General features: G+C 44.8%; 1 protein-coding gene across 1 annotated transcript; it reads left to right on the top strand.

Moving 5' to 3' along the window:
• Positions 1-2,781: 2,781 nt before the first annotated feature.
• On the top strand, positions 2,782-15,470 carry THBS1 (thrombospondin 1; the record flags this gene model as incomplete). The annotated part of the gene is made up of 20 exons (XM_082000149.1): positions 2,782-2,854; positions 3,557-4,134; positions 4,681-4,756; positions 5,003-5,199; positions 5,378-5,503; positions 6,963-7,056; positions 7,392-7,565; positions 7,954-8,130; positions 8,469-8,642; positions 8,830-8,957; positions 9,076-9,228; positions 9,747-9,965; positions 10,547-10,654; positions 11,037-11,196; positions 11,595-11,713; positions 13,368-13,602; positions 13,968-14,195; positions 14,349-14,620; positions 15,040-15,137; positions 15,248-15,470. The coding sequence occupies 20 exons, from the start codon at positions 2,782-2,784 to the stop codon at positions 15,468-15,470; spliced, it is 3,612 nt and encodes a 1,203-aa protein (XP_081856275.1).
• Between the last annotated feature and the right edge of the window lie 331 nt (positions 15,471-15,801).

A 15,801-nucleotide genomic window follows, 5' to 3' on the forward strand; every position in this document is an offset into this window, starting at 1 on the left:
TCACATTCTTGAACACATCCAAACGACAACAGGTAAATTCCACTAAAAGTGTTTCAACAAGTCAGTCATCTCTTGCCTACTACAGCAGAGCTAAGTGTCAAATTCCGGCATCAGCTATAAGGGTGTAAATTGGTATTAGCTCCACAGAAGTCAACAAAGCTAGGTTTACACATTGTGATAAGAATTTGAACCTAGCAGTGTAGAACGTGCTGAAATGATGGGTCAGATTTTAACCTCAACCATTGTGGTGTATTGCTGTTGTAATGAGATAGCTCAAAGTTGAGTTCATGTTTTAAAAGGCATTATTTAAAATTTAAAGATGGGTACAAATTACAAAATCTCACAATACCCATCAAGCAGGAGCATGCTGATGAAAGACTGCAGTTTCACACAATTTTGGATGAAATAAGAGATTAAATTTTGGATGTTATTTTTCATTTTGAAGTGGACAGTTCCTGGTTGCTGGCCCAAATCTCCACACTTAACGTACAAACACTTCTGAGGTTCTCTCACTGCCTTTCAAATTTAACCTTGGCTTACTTACTGCCACATGAAGAAAAACCTGATTATAACACCCTAGGCTCCAAGACACAAGCTCACATGAGCAGTAGCACCTTTAGCTTCCATGAGACAATCCGTAAGAGACATTCACTGGTATATGAAAGGCTTAGTAGGCTGACCACTAAGAATTACAACTATCTGTCAGTTAAACCTGTCCATGTAGGAGCAATCAATGTCTCTTTCTTGCTCTCTCTCAATGATTTTTTTTTCCGCCAGTGGGGCTCTCATCATCATCATCATCATCATCAATCATCTCTCTTCTCTCTGTTTTTTATCTTGAGATGCTTGAGGTTTTTCTTCTGTGAATCATTATACAATAAAGAGGCCTACTTCAGACAGTATACTCTACCTCTAAAGTTAAAAGGGCAGACAATCATTTTGGCTTTACCCTAGTATACACAATTCTGCAGCTATCTCATTCTTTGGGTCAAGAATTTCCCAAGGCATTTCCTGGGATAATCTGTAGAGCAGTAATGCCTCCTCATACATTGGCCAGTGCAATTGCCTGATGCGTTTTACACAGCTCAGTTTAGAGTCCAACTCAGTCACTGCTCAGGGTTGCCAAACTCACTCCAATTTTCCGTCACCACACACGCAATCGCCTGACAAGATCCTTCTCGTTCACTGACACTCAGCTTTCCACAGGAGCACATGCCAAGCATACAAAAGCCGGGGAATGCAGAAGAATTAACTATTTTTGGAATTCAATTACTTCAAGGACATTTCACACACTCAAGTCACTTTTGGTCATACAGAGTATGACATGAGGTAGCAAACGTGCCTTTTTAACCTTCAAAAGCTTTCCTCTTACCTGAAATCCGGATTAAGTGGGAAATTCTTGGCTGAAGTAGGTTAGTCACTTTGTTCATTAAGAAAACCTGCTATGGGAGACTCTCAGCGTTAGCAATTTCATCCCGTAAGCAAAGTCGTTAACCGAGGGGCATCCCAATGCACCCTTCTCCAACGACACGGAGAAGTAGAGCGGGAAGGAGAAGGTGCCAGGCTGCCCCGTTCCTCCGGCCTGCCTTCCTCCCCCGCCACCGTCCCCCTCTCTGGCCCACAGGGCCCGGCCCGTCTCCTTTCCAAGGGCGGACAGAAAGAGCCAAGGAGAGTTCACGTTATCTCCCCTTTTGTGGACCCAATGCCCCGTGTATCGCGACCAGCGGGCAGAAGCTTTTCACGAAGTGAATTAAGTTCATTAAGTGAAGATTGCTTTCATTAAGTGACTCAAGACAGCCGGAGGTAGCGACCTCCAGGCACGCCGCTCCTCTGCGTCCCGGCCGGGCCGCCGGCGGCACCTGCGGCGGGGCGCGCCGCCTCAGGCGCTCCTCCGGGCTGCCGGCCGCAGCAAGGCCGGGGCACCTTGCCCCTCAGCGCGGGGCTAAGGCCACTGCGAGCGGCCGGGAGCCAAGGGGACGGAGGGCAGGGCCTTGGGACGCCGGGCGGGCAGCGGGACCGGCGCGGAGCGCCGGGGAACGGGTGCCAGGCGCGGTTCACGGCGGGCTTCGGGGGACGAGGCTCCCGGCGGCGAACGGGCCCTGAAGCGCAAATGCCGTACGAGCTCGCGGGGCGCCCCCAAGTGGAGCGGCCGGGCGCGGCGCTGCCCGTCAGTAGCGGCGCGGCGGCCGCCCGCTCCCCCGGCCGGCGGGGCCCGGCGGCGGCGGCGGGCCCGCCTCCCGTGGAAAGTTGTCCCTGGCCGCGGAGCCGCCCGGCACCCGCCTCCCGCTTCCTGCCCCGCCGCCGCTGATTGGCCCGCCGCGCCGCGAGGAATGCCAGCCACCCTTTAAAGGCGCGCGCGGCGCCCGGCGCCCGCAGTGTCCCGGCAGCGCCGCTCCTGCCACTGCCACCGCGCCCGGGACCCGCCGCTCCGCCCGCCCCGACGAGGCGCCGCTGTTCGCCCTCCCTCGCCGAGGACGGTCAGAGGGCTGCCCGAGGATATTAGCCGCCGGTACCCGGAGGTGCAGGAGTCCGGCGCTGCCCGCCGGGATCGCTCTCCCCCGAGGTAAGTGCTGAAGCGGCTCCCGCCGCGCTCGCTGTCCCCTCTGAGGGCGGCGGCGGCCGGGGGGCACCTGCCCTGTCCCCGCTGCCTCCCGCTCCGCAGCCTTCCTGCCTCCGGGAAGCCTCGGGAGCCGCTGGGCTGTAGGTCCTGGGTGCGACGGCAGCGCGGTGACCTTCTTCCTTGTGCCTGTCCCCAGGCTGGTTCAGAGACAGACCTTTGCCATGGGGACAACGACTGTCGTCTTCCTCCTCCTCCTCCTCATGCTGGGCGCCTCGGAGGCCAAGCGCACTGCAGGTAAGACCAGCTCTGTGCTGGTACTCGGAGCCGTCGGGGAAGGGGAGGAAAAAAAGAAAACACTTCTTGGTGTCTGTGTAGGCAGCTGAAATTGTGCTCGGTGGTGAAGAACTCCAAAGCTTTCGATGAGCATCAGCTAGCTGGGAACAGGAAACTTTCTCTGGCACGGAATTTGTGTAACCTTCAGAAATAGAAACGCAGAGTCTCCAGGACTTGAGTGCGTAGCTCGTCCACCTCTGCCGGGCAAAGGAAAGGGGGAACACGAAGGAATGGGGCAGTGGGCTGCTGTCATGGTGCTATAGAGAAGCTGCTACTGTGCTTGCTGTCGCCCAGCTGGACTAAGCAAGCTCGCTGTGCTGTACCCCAGCATAGGAATATCGCAGTTTGGGCTTCTGCTGTCTATTCCTCCTCTGCTGGAGTCTAACGAGGTGCCAGAAGAGCTGCTACCTTTGTCTGTCAGTCAGCAGGTCCCTGGCACTCCTGTGCCCACTGGCCGCTGGACAAGAATGCACATGTACTGCTGCACAGCAGCTCCTGGTGGGACTGCCATCCATTGGAGCTGCTGTCTGTGCCCTAACGTGAGGCGCTGCACCTTCCACGATAGGCACCACGGGCCAATATGTTAAGCCATCCTGGGAGATACGCACCTACTCGGCCTTTTCTTGTGCCCTGCTCATGAGGCTTGTTCTGATCTCTCTGCAGAGTCCAGGAGTGATGATAACAGCGTCTTTGATCTCTTTGAACTCATCGGCTTCATTCGGAAGGGAGCTGGGCGCCGGGCACCCGGGGTGTACCTGGTAAAGGGACCAGAATCCTCCAGCCCTGCTTACCGCATTGAAGATGCCAGTCGCATCCCTGCTGTCCCTGACTCCAAGTTCCAAGACTTACTAGATGCCATCCATGCTGAGAAGGGCTTCATCCTCCTGGCCACTCTCCGGCAAGCCAAGAAGAGTAGAGGCACACTGCTGTCTGTGGAACAGAAAGATGGCTCTGGTCACGTCTTCAGTCTAGTATCAAATGGCAAGGCAGGCACCCTGGACCTGAGCCTTTCTGGTGACGGCAAGCAGCAGTTAGTGTCAGTAGAGGATGCCTTGCTAGCTACAGGACATTGGAAGAATATCACCCTGTTTGTGCAGGAGGACCGGGCTCAGCTCTACGTGGGGTGTGAGAAAATGGAGAATGCTGAACTGGACATCCCCATCCAGAACATCTTCACTAGGGACCTGGCCAGCAGTGCCAGGCTCCATATTGCCAAAGGGGGAGTCAATGACAACTTCCAGGTAAGACTTTCAGTTATGTTTTTGCTTAGTATTTTCAGTCATCTGCCTTGAAGGTGCATTAGCTACTCAACCAGCCTAAATAGCTACAAAGATATGGGTAATAGGGAGAAAGGGTTCCACCACTGACTAAATTTGTTACGCATCTGATACGGACCACCTCTAAATCCACTAAGTTTTAATACTGGAGTTTGAAGGGTGAAGCATTAGATTTGCAGGGATAGAACTTTCTGTAGAAATAAGCTTCCAAACAGGTAGTTTTGGCCTCATTGCTCAGCTTCTTACAGGAGACTGAGAAATTCATTATTTTTTTTCCTTCCTGCCTGGAGAATTGCCAGGTCCTTGTGGCCAAGAATGAGGATGTTAGGAAGCAGGGCTTCTTATCATTAAGGAGAATAAAGCAATGTGTTTCACTCTGCCATCTGTCTGTCATGAAACTACTCTTAATGATCTTATGTGACCTTAAGTGCCTACAAGCTCTCTGTGCAAGTTGTACTTCTTCCCCTTGCAGTCGCTGCAAGTAGCTGTAATTCTTCCTCTTGTCCACAGGGACTGCTGCAGAATGTGCGGTTTGTGTTTGGAACGACTCTGGAAACTATCCTGAGGAACAAAGGCTGCTCCAGCTGTAAGTTTGCAATCTTCCGAATCCAGTGGCCTATTAAAAATAAGATTCCTCATTACATTAGAAAGACAAGTTGAAACAGAACTCAGAAGTATGCTGACATGCAAACCCATGTTGCATAAGAAATAAGATTATATTTCTGCAGGCACCCTAATGAATCTGGTGCAGCTGTTTAGCAGGTGTTACTCTGGAATGATAAATGCACATGGTAAAAAACGCATTTACTTTATGTGTGTTTTTGTCTGTTAGCCACTAGTGCAATCATTACTTTGGACAACCCCATCAATGGCTCCAGCCCAGCTATCCGTACCAATTACATTGGCCATAAAACAAAGGACATCCAAGCAGTCTGTGGTTTTTCCTGTGATGAACTAACAAATATGTTTGTGGAACTGCAAGGGCTCCGGTCCATGGTGACAACACTTCAAGACAGAGTTCGCAAAGTGGTGAGTGTTCGTCAAATTTATGGTACCTTGCATTAACTGGCACTTTGTGAATGAATTATAGCCTGCCCTTTGAGAGCCTGGATGAACAGTAATAACTTTATGCTATGACTTTTGTGGAAAAGGGTGTTTTCTGTATTAACTTCTAAACACCTTCTCTCCCTGTCCCCCTTCCCCCAAGACTGAAGAAAATGAACTCATTGCCAAAGTGGTCCAGATCACTCCTGGAGTATGCATTCATAATGGAATCTTGCATAAAAATAAAGAAGAGTGGACTATTGACAGCTGCACTGAATGTACCTGCCAGGTAAGATTCCTCACATTCATAAATCCTCTGTATATAAATTCATGAGTTGAAATGAACAGATACTTCTAAAAGACATTCTTTGTTAGAGTGAATCCTACACAGAACTGGGCATACTACAGTAGCCAGAGGATTGTTCAGGCTTTTTCATCCTACCAGATCCCTGGTATAAAGGCAGCTTTTATGCAGTGTTACAACAACAGTATTTTAGAAAATTCTACAAAACATTACTCTGATACAGATGTTAACACACTTTTAGGGCCTTAATTTGGGGAATGCCTATATTCTTTATGTAAGTCCATGAGTAAACTAAAAGTCAACATCAACCGAACAAACTCATGGTATTATCAGCTTTGCTCTCTGGAATACTTAAAAACTTACGGGTTTTTCCCTTATCTAACAAATGCTTCTAGGTGTGTCCTATTAGCTGTTACAGCTACTATGGGACAGCAATCCCTTCCAGATTTCAGCTGAACCGTTTAAATCCCAGGATCTCCTGGCGAGATATTTATGCTTTGCTTTCTGCTTTTGTGGAATGTTGTAAAAGTACACCAAAACATACAGTTTCAGAGTTTCTTTAAACTCTTTGCTTGCTCCCTTTAACTGTAAGTATACTTTGGCAAAAGCATCTTGGAGTACCAGTCTACCCCCAAACAGTGGGTAACTAGCCTGCCACTGTTTAGAAACTAATGGCTGAGTATTTGTACATGTGCAATCCAAGGCATCTCACCAAGTTCTGCATCTGCTTCTATAGGTCTCTACATCTTTTTGTCTTGTAGTCAGCAAATGATACTGTGACTTCTGCATTTGCCTCTCTCCTACCAACCCTCTTACTCAATGTTAGCTGTAATTGCCTTAATGTAGTCATTTGCTTGGAGATTAAAATAGTAATCATGAGGGCATTCTTCTGACCAAGCTGCTACCTTCAGGAAGCAAAACTACAGGCTGCCCTTTAGCTCTCATTGAGATTGGAGGTGGATGTTCTTACCCTGCCTGCTTGGCTTAAAGATCAAAGGCCTCTAAGTATAAGTTATAGATTTTATGGCTCTTGAGCAGAGTCCACTAAACTCATTTTATCTTTACCATATAATCAGCTTAAATCCATATTAACTAAAAAGAAAGCTGGCTTCTTATTCTATTTCCTTGAAGTCTGACCTTATACTTTGGGTATCACGTGATAGTCTTTTACTCTAGCCAGCATCTGGTTGATGTTGATCAACTTCTGCAAAACCAAAATACTTCTGCTCTTGACTGAAAAATGCTTGAGAATGGGAATGAGATGAAGCTTGACTAACACACCTGGGACTACCCTTGGATTGTATTAGCTCTAACTACAAGGGTCTCTGCTTTAGATGTGCTATTGAGTCTTTAAGTGCTGCAGAAAAGTTCTCTAACATTTAACCAGACTCCAGACATGGTTTATATTCCACTTGCTTATTGCAACTCTCACAATTATTTATAGAACTCTGCCACTATATGCCGGAAAGTGTCCTGTCCTCTCATGCCTTGTTCCAATGCCACTGTGCCTGATGGGGAGTGCTGCCCCCGATGCTGGCGTAAGTACTTAATACCTTCTCACTTCTATAGCAGTTGGCTTCATCTAGCTAGACACATGCTGCTCAAGTACACCACAACTGGATATAACCTTGCACCACTGCAGTAAGGTTAGCCTGATGCCTCTTTGAGGTTAATCACTTAAATGATGCATCTGAGCACTGAAACATTGGAGTTCATGGCCTTTATCTTGCACAAGAAAGGAAGATGCATGTGGCTTTTTAGGACAGTTTTGTCCTTTTTGTGGAGAGAGTCCTTTTCTCTTTTGGGAGAAAAGACTGTGGACACATCCCTGGAGTCTTATTCAGAGCTGTAACAGAGCTGTACCCCTCTGCAGCTAGCGACTACGCAGATGATGGATGGTCTCCTTGGTCTGAATGGACTTCATGTTCTGTGACCTGTGGGAATGGGATTCAGCAGAGAGGGCGATCCTGTGACAGTCTCAATAACCGCTGTGAAGGGTCTTCTGTACAGACGCGGACTTGCCACCTTCAGGAGTGCGATAAGAGATGTAAGTACTTAATCTAATCACACTGGTAATAAAACATAGGCTGCTTTTATTGGCTTAATGATAACAGCAGAGAGTACCACATAGCTCTGTCACTGGGGTGGAGCATTGGCTTCTAGTTTTAAAGACTTATATTAATCTGGTAAAGGGGAGCAGATATTTAGTGCAGTAGAGAGGCATGTTTGGGCACTGCTCCCAGCACAAAATTTGAGGCCAGTTTAGGTATGCAATTTCTCTAGTGACAAAACAACTTAATCTGTAACACTGCTGAGGCTATCCAATGTATATATAGTCTTTGGTACAGTTCTGGTACTGGCTATGTCCTAGGTGCTGTGCAGCTGAAGCCTGTTCCTCAGCAACTCTATTAATAACACACATCTCTCCCTTGTAGTTAAACAGGATGGTGGCTGGAGTCACTGGTCACCATGGTCATCATGTTCTGTCACTTGTGGCACGGGCATCATCACTAGAATTCGTCTCTGCAACTCTCCAGTACCACAGCTGAATGGCAAACCTTGTGAGGGAGAGGCAAGAGAAAACAAATCCTGCCAGAAAGATCCTTGCCCAAGTAAGTCTGTCGAGGTGGTAACTACTACTTGGTAGCTTAAACAGTGAACTTTCTGAGTAGTTGCTATATAATCTAGTTCTAGTAGCCTTCTCTCTCTAAATTTAGAGGTGGGCTAGGTAAAACCTTACAGGCTAGTTTTGGATTAAACTAAGCTGTTTAGATGAAACAAAACTGTTTTCTATGGTTCTTCCATGGAGTCCATTAATTCTGTCACTTATGTCTGAACAATGTCTGAAGTACTCTCACTACAAAAGTAATAGTCCTTAGTCAGGTAGAAAGTAGTTGTATCACTGAATTTAAAGCTACACGTGTCTTCTAACTTCTATCTCTCCGTTTAGTTAATGGCAACTGGGGACCGTGGTCTCCATGGGATGCTTGCACAGTGACATGTGGAGGAGGACTTCAGAAACGTAGCCGTCTCTGCAATAATCCTGAGCCTCAGTACGGTGGGAAGACTTGCGTAGGTGAAGCTAGAGGGACCCAGGTCTGCAACAAACAGGACTGTCCAATTGGTGAGTATCCATTTTCCTATAAACATCTGAAAGTTGTGGACAATCTTCAAAATACTGATCAAAAAACATTACATATGTCTGTAAAACACAAGTGCTAGAATTTTAAACCAGGATATTGGTCAAATACAGTTCTGTTAGCAGCATGGTATGCGTCCCTCATCTTAACACTTTCTCATTTGTTTCTCAGATGGGTGTCTGTCTAATCCCTGCTTTGCGGGGACTACATGTACGAGCTCCCCTGATGGCTCCTGGAAGTGTGGTGCCTGTCCTGCTGGCTACCATGGTGATGGTGTCCACTGCCAAGATATTGATGAGGTAAGAAGACTAGAGTTTGCTCCTTGAAAGGAAGTGAAAGATAATGGGAAGGGGGAATGAAATCCTGAGTTTTACAATGCTAACTGTTTTTCTCCTCTACCTCAAACTTGTATTTCAGTGCAAAGAGGTCCCTGATGCCTGCTTTGTCTTCAACGGAGTACACAGGTGTGAGAATACTGAACCTGGGTACAACTGTCTGCCTTGTCCACCACGTTTCACTGGGACACAGCCATTTGGTCGCAGTGTTGAGGATGCCATGGCTAACAAACAGGTATTGTTAAGAACTGTTCTGGGTTATGAAATCTCACAGTTTCTAAACAGAAAACACCTATGCATTTCAGGGGAGAAGGACTTGGTACACTTAATAAAACACCATCCTCTGTGCCTCAGAACAGGAGGAGCATTAAGCAGTTTCTGTTCGATTTCAAATGAGTTTTAAAAATCACTGTCCTCCTCAGCCATGGAGGGTTCAGATGTTATACCTAATTTTAGAAGAGTAATTTAATCAGTATTCACTTATGATCCAACCCTCTGTGCTTTAGAGATATTTTAATGCTTGGTTCCATTTGAAAATAAGGTTTGAACAAGAAAAATTAATAATTAGTTCTAAGGCTGCTGCTGGAGTTGGGGAGTGGAAGAAAGTAACGTATGAGGCTTTGCTTTTTTTCTGATTGAAGGATCTCTGATCAAAACAAGCATGTATCCTCCATGTTTTATTTGAATCTCTGGGGGAAAAATGAGGGATAAAAAGATGTTTCCAATGGATTTAATTTCTGTGTGGTCTTCTAGGTCTGCAAGCCACGTAATCCATGCACAGATGGAACACATGACTGCAACAAGAATGCCAAATGCAATTACCTTGGCCACTTCAGTGACCCCATGTATCGCTGTGAATGTAAACCAGGCTATGCTGGCAATGGCATAATCTGTGGAGAAGATACTGACTTGGATGGATGGCCAAATGAGAACCTTGTTTGTGTTGCCAATGCCACTTACCACTGTAAAAAAGTAAGTTTATCCTGTTTTCCCATCTACTGTTACAACAGCCTGTCTGTGTGAGAAATGTACAAAATACGTTAGGTTTGAGATATAAAGCAAGTCTCAATCTAGTTAGAGCTATTAAACTATCCTCTCTCCGCAAATAAAACTGGTAAAATACCCCTCTGTGTAGGGATACCACTTCCAAGGTATTGCTGAAAGGCTTTTGCTGTTGCTTCAGATATTCCTGCAATATGGGAAAAAATGAAGCCTGACAATTACAAATGTTGGTTATAAATCTTCTAGGAAGACTCTAGTTTAGGCTATACCTATACCAGCTTTGCTCTGACAGATAGCTATCTCCAGGGGAAGAAAGAGAGGGTAAGATTCTCGAAAGCAGCCAAATCTTTATTTAAAAAATTATTTGAACTATGGCTTTCTGAGACTTATCCTCACAGTAATGACTAGCTAAAATTAAGAGAATTATAGTAAGATAACACCCACCTGATTGAGGTGGTATGATTTTTGCCTAATGATTAGATCTTACCTGCTAAAATCCCCATTGTAATCATGCCAGGACTAAACACATCTGGCTACTTTCTCCTTTCTAGGATAACTGCCCGAATCTGCCCAACTCCGGGCAGGAAGACTATGATAAGGATGGGATTGGTGATGCCTGTGACAATGATGATGATGATGATGGTATTCCTGATGACCGGGTAAGAATACAAAATACAGCCTTTGACAATGTAGCTCTCCCATTCCCCTTCCTAAGGCTGGGGTCTAGCTTCTGACCTTAATCTTAAGAGAGGACCATAGGAAATTGCTGGCACTGACAGCTATCCTAGAAACCCTTAGATACGTATAACTATGCAGACAAACTTTCTGCAGCTGGTTGAGCTGTGAAAGTGAATCTTCATTTTTATTCAGCCATTCCTACACTCATGCAAGCAATGGGGTGTTTTGAGATAAAAGCATTCCAGTTTAAACTGTTTCCCTGCCTTTCGTTTCTCCTTTCCTATAGCAGTACAAGCATAAGCAGAATCTGGTTAAAGTTTTAATTTCACTTTTTAAAGCTTGACTTCTTTCTTGCTCTTGCAGGACAACTGTCCGTTCATCTACAACCCACAGCAGTATGACTACGACAGGGATGATGTTGGTGACCGCTGTGATAACTGCCCCTACAATCACAACCCTGATCAAACCGACACTGACAACAATGGGGAAGGAGATGCCTGTGCGGTGGATATTGATGGAGATGGTAGGTGACATCTAATCACTCCTTTAGACGGCCTTCTAATCACAGACTGATCAAATGTACCCAATGTACCACTGATTTTCTATCAGAATTTCATCCTTGAATGCACAAAAGTTCCTCTGGTGATTTCAGGACATGAAGACTACTAAGTAACAGTTATAGCTAATGGAAATCCACTTTGAAATATACACTTTTTGGCACAGTTAAATTCTAGCTCTACTCGCACATGCAGTAGGAACAGAATTGTGTGGCAGAGCTAGTGACGAGTCAAGTTTCAAAGCTTTCAAATGCTGCTCAAAATGCTTTCAAAAATATACCAAGAAGTATGCGGTGGCTTTATACAGTCCTTTGCAGTATTTAGATGTCTGACTTTCATGAATGAACTCTCCTTAATTTTTCAGGGGTCCTTAATGAAAGGGACAACTGCCAATATGTCTACAATGTAGACCAGAGGGATACAGACTTGGATGGTGTTGGAGATCAGTGTGATAACTGTCCACTGGAACACAATCCTGACCAGGTAGGGGACTTGCATTATATAAATACAAGACTGGTATTATAAAAAACATAGCATGTTGCGTATTATAGAAAATACTTGAACAACAAGTTACAGCTTAAATTTGACTTGTCACAAACCATTCTTACTAATTTGCTAAATGGTGCCTTTATCAAATAACACACCCTCACAGTTCAAACAGCTGCTAGGTATTTTCTGATAAGTAACCTTAGTGAAGATTTGTGAGACTACTGCGTGTACTTGTCTCCTAAACATTCCTTAGGTTTGTTTTGTCAGTTGCAGGGATTCTCAGTGAGGATATGAAATTCCTGGGAGCATTGTATGAAATCTAGGTAGGCAGGAACTACCCTCTTCATAGCCTGTAGTGCTGTGTTCACTTAGACGCAAAGTCGCTCTTCAATCTTTGTCCTTAAGTTTGAAACAGCTGCATTTCAAAAGATAATGTTTCTACCAGTAAGTTGAAGGCAGCACAGGTTGCTTTTTTTCTAAGGAAAAAGCATATTCTGACACTTTTTTTAAAACTCCCCTTCATAAAAATCTAGGGAGATCCAGTCTCACACCTCTTACTGATTCAAAAATGTTTGAAGGCAGAAGTAGATAAAGCCTTGGCCATCCTGTCAAGTACAAGACTGTAAGTTTAATAGCTTCAGGGACATAACTGGAATGTTTGAAAGGTTAGAAAAGCTGTTACAAATCAGTGGAATCCAGTGTAGTATGGTCACGTAGGCCAAAAGCAATGTAACTTGAAGGATTCAAACAGATAATATAAAATGTCTTTGTCGCTTGCTTTACTACTTCCACACCTGAGGGTTGACAGTGCCTGAAGATCCTTTCAGGCAATGTTTCTCTTAAGTGTTTCAAAGTGTTAATACAAGACTAATCGTGTTTTCAAACACTTTACTAATGAAGATCTAGGAGTGGAGATACTAGCTTTCAAACGGCAGAATTGGTAGCTGTTCAAACTGTGTGGTATGCCGTCTGTCGACACCAACGCCAGGGTCATCCACCAGTGTTGACGAAACTACTAGACTAAACCTTGAGGTAGCCTCAGGGACGTCTGGATTGTTTTTCTTATTTCACAAGCTGACTAAGCAAATGACTGGCTAAAATATGTGATCAGCAAGCACATGCAGTCTTTGACCACTAAGGGAATAATTGTCTTGACTGAGTCAGGGGGCATGGAGAGCATTATAGGCTTTTATGACACAGAAAACTATGACGTGTTGTGGAAGCTGTGGTAGACTACATTTTAATGTTACAGACTCTTCTTGGCTATGTACAGAGTAGTCGTACCCTTATCTGGCCCTTGGAACCAGGGAGCTGCCAGAGAAGGTGGGAGGTGACGTACCCTGTGTCCAGCATGGTAGACTAGCGACAGAAGAGTCATGTGGCAGAAGGGAGAAAAGAAGCTGATGACCACGCTGCTTTCTGCTGCTGTGCATTCAAACTGAAACCAGGGCAACACTAAAGCAGCCCAAAAGCAGTTAGCGCAGGCGTGTTTAAGTAAGCATGTATTCATCCTAATACCTCACTATATCCATCTTGGCTCTTGCTAAAGCAAGCAGAAATCCCAATTAATTCTAGCTATTAAGACTCCTATTTCAGCCTTTTTTAAGTGGCTTTTTAAAATGTTCTTTAATTTTTTTCCCTTTCTTAGGAAGACACTGATTCTGACCGCATAGGTGATCAATGTGACAACAACCAGGATATAGATGAAGATGGCCATCAAAATAATCTTGATAACTGCCCCTACGTGCCCAATGCCAATCAAGCTGACCATGACAAGGATGGAAAAGGGGATGCCTGTGACCATGATGATGACAATGATGGTATCCCTGATGACAAAGATAACTGCAGACTGGTTGCCAACCCAGATCAAGCTGATTCTGATGGTAAGACGGCCAGTATCACAGTAACATTTTAAGAGTATCTTCCAATAGTTTGATGCTATGTTTTCTTTTTCTTGAACTGCTTAGGGTTGGACAAAACTTCCAAGTAACAAAGATATAATATACTGTTGTTACTTTGCTCCTTACTCCTGAGGAGCACTATAAAAATGACTGCATATCCAACTTAATCCTAAGTCACTATCAGGCTAGAGTGAAAAGACATTACACAGTAGCTGCTGTGGCTTCTGTAGTGTCTGCCAGCAGCACCTGGGCAGTCAGAGATCTGCAATTGATTTCTGCTCCAAGTGGTAAGACTCAGAAGCAAACAACAATGGTGATATAATGGTGAAATTACTTGTGTCCTGCAGGTGATGGACGTGGAGATGCTTGCAAGGATGACTTTGACCAAGACAGTGTGCCAGACATCGATGATATCTGCCCTGAAAATGTGGACATTAGTGAGACTGATTTCCGAAGATTTCAAATGATTCCCCTGGATCCCAAAGGAACATCGCAAAATGATCCAAACTGGGTTGTTCGTCACCAGGGTAAAGAACTGGTTCAGACAGTCAACTGTGACCCTGGCCTTGCAGTCGGTAAGGGGAAAAGTTTAACTCTAACAGGCATTACACTGTTTAGTTTTTGGTTGGGGCTGCAGGGGAGGAGGAGAACCTGAGAAACTATTAGGGAGTTGTTTAAGAATTGCAAGAGAGCAGCACCTAAAAATTTCTCCTTTAACGCCCCCATAGGTTTTGATGAATTCAATGCTGTGGACTTCAGTGGCACCTTCTTCATCAATACAGAAAGGGATGATGATTATGCTGGCTTTGTATTTGGCTACCAGTCTAGCAGTCGTTTCTATGTTGTCATGTGGAAACAGATCACCCAGTCTTACTGGGACTCCACACCAACCAAAGCTCAAGGCTACTCAGGTCTCTCCATCAAAGTTGTGAATTCCACCACTGGTCCAGGAGAACACCTTCGTAATGCTCTGTGGCACACAGGCAACACTCCTGGCCAGGTAAGAGTGGCACTTTGGTAACCGACTCTTCTGCACTGTAAGGCAGGCTGTTCTTCCAACAAGTTAGATACTTATAGGGGGTCTGTGCATGCTCATCAGAATGGCATGGTATTCTTGGCAAAGACCAGTAACTTTTTGCATTATTTGGGATAATTACAATATTACAGAAAAATTAATAGGATTGCATGCTGCAGACGTGCTTTCGAACAGCAGTGAATGAATTGTTTCTGGAATTGTGAAGTAGTTTCCTACTTACATATTTAAAAGTAAATGCAGTTATTTCAAAAGACACCATTACAGAGCCTAATGACTTATTTTAAGCCTTTATTAGTCATAATGATGAGTGTCAAGGCACCTTCATGTCAAAATAATGGCTATGTTATCTCAGGCCTTTGGTTAATAAAAATACTCTTTTGTAGGTGAGAACTTTGTGGCATGACCCTCGTCACATAGGCTGGAAAGACTTCACTGCATACAGATGGCGTCTTAGCCATAGACCAAAGACTGGTTACATCAGGTAGGCATCATCCTTTTATTTTAAGTAATTATCACAAGGAAAGTGGGTGTCTGTAAAGATGAACCTAACAGAAGCTTGTCAAAGATGGCTGACCTATTGTCCCTTTGTAGGGTTGTAATGTATGAAGGGAAGAAAATCATGGCAGACTCAGGACCAATCTATGACAAAACCTATGCTGGTGGTCGGTTAGGATTATTTGTCTTCTCTCAAGAAATGGTGTTCTTCTCAGATCTTAAATATGAATGCAGAGGTAAGGAAGACATTGAATTTAACAGATCCTATATAAATGAATTCGTTCAAGAAAAATGGAATGGATCAAGAGATAAGAGCTAAGAGGGAAAGTTCACCCATGATCTCTCATGGCTCAATCTCAAGCGAGTCCTGCAGGCAGAAACAGATACACTCTTCACAGTTAAAAGTTTAAATGTGTTAAATCCAAGTATATTTCTATCATGTTATTTCAAAGTATTAGAAATGTATGTAAGTTCAAGATATGAAATGTATCTTGCATCTCCTTTAAAATGCTGACTAAAATTAATCAACGTAGCTCACACAGTCCAAGGTGAAAATGCAAAATGTTGGCTTTAGCAAGTAAGACAGTGGTGGCTGACATGCCAAAAACAAGTTATTTGCTTAAAAGCAAGCGAAGTAGAAGGTTGTCCAT

The sequence above is a fragment of the Phaethon aethereus genome (genome assembly GCF_964289735.1).
Source record: "Phaethon aethereus genome assembly, chromosome: 5".
Lineage (NCBI taxonomy): Eukaryota > Metazoa > Chordata > Aves > Phaethontiformes > Phaethontidae > Phaethon > Phaethon aethereus.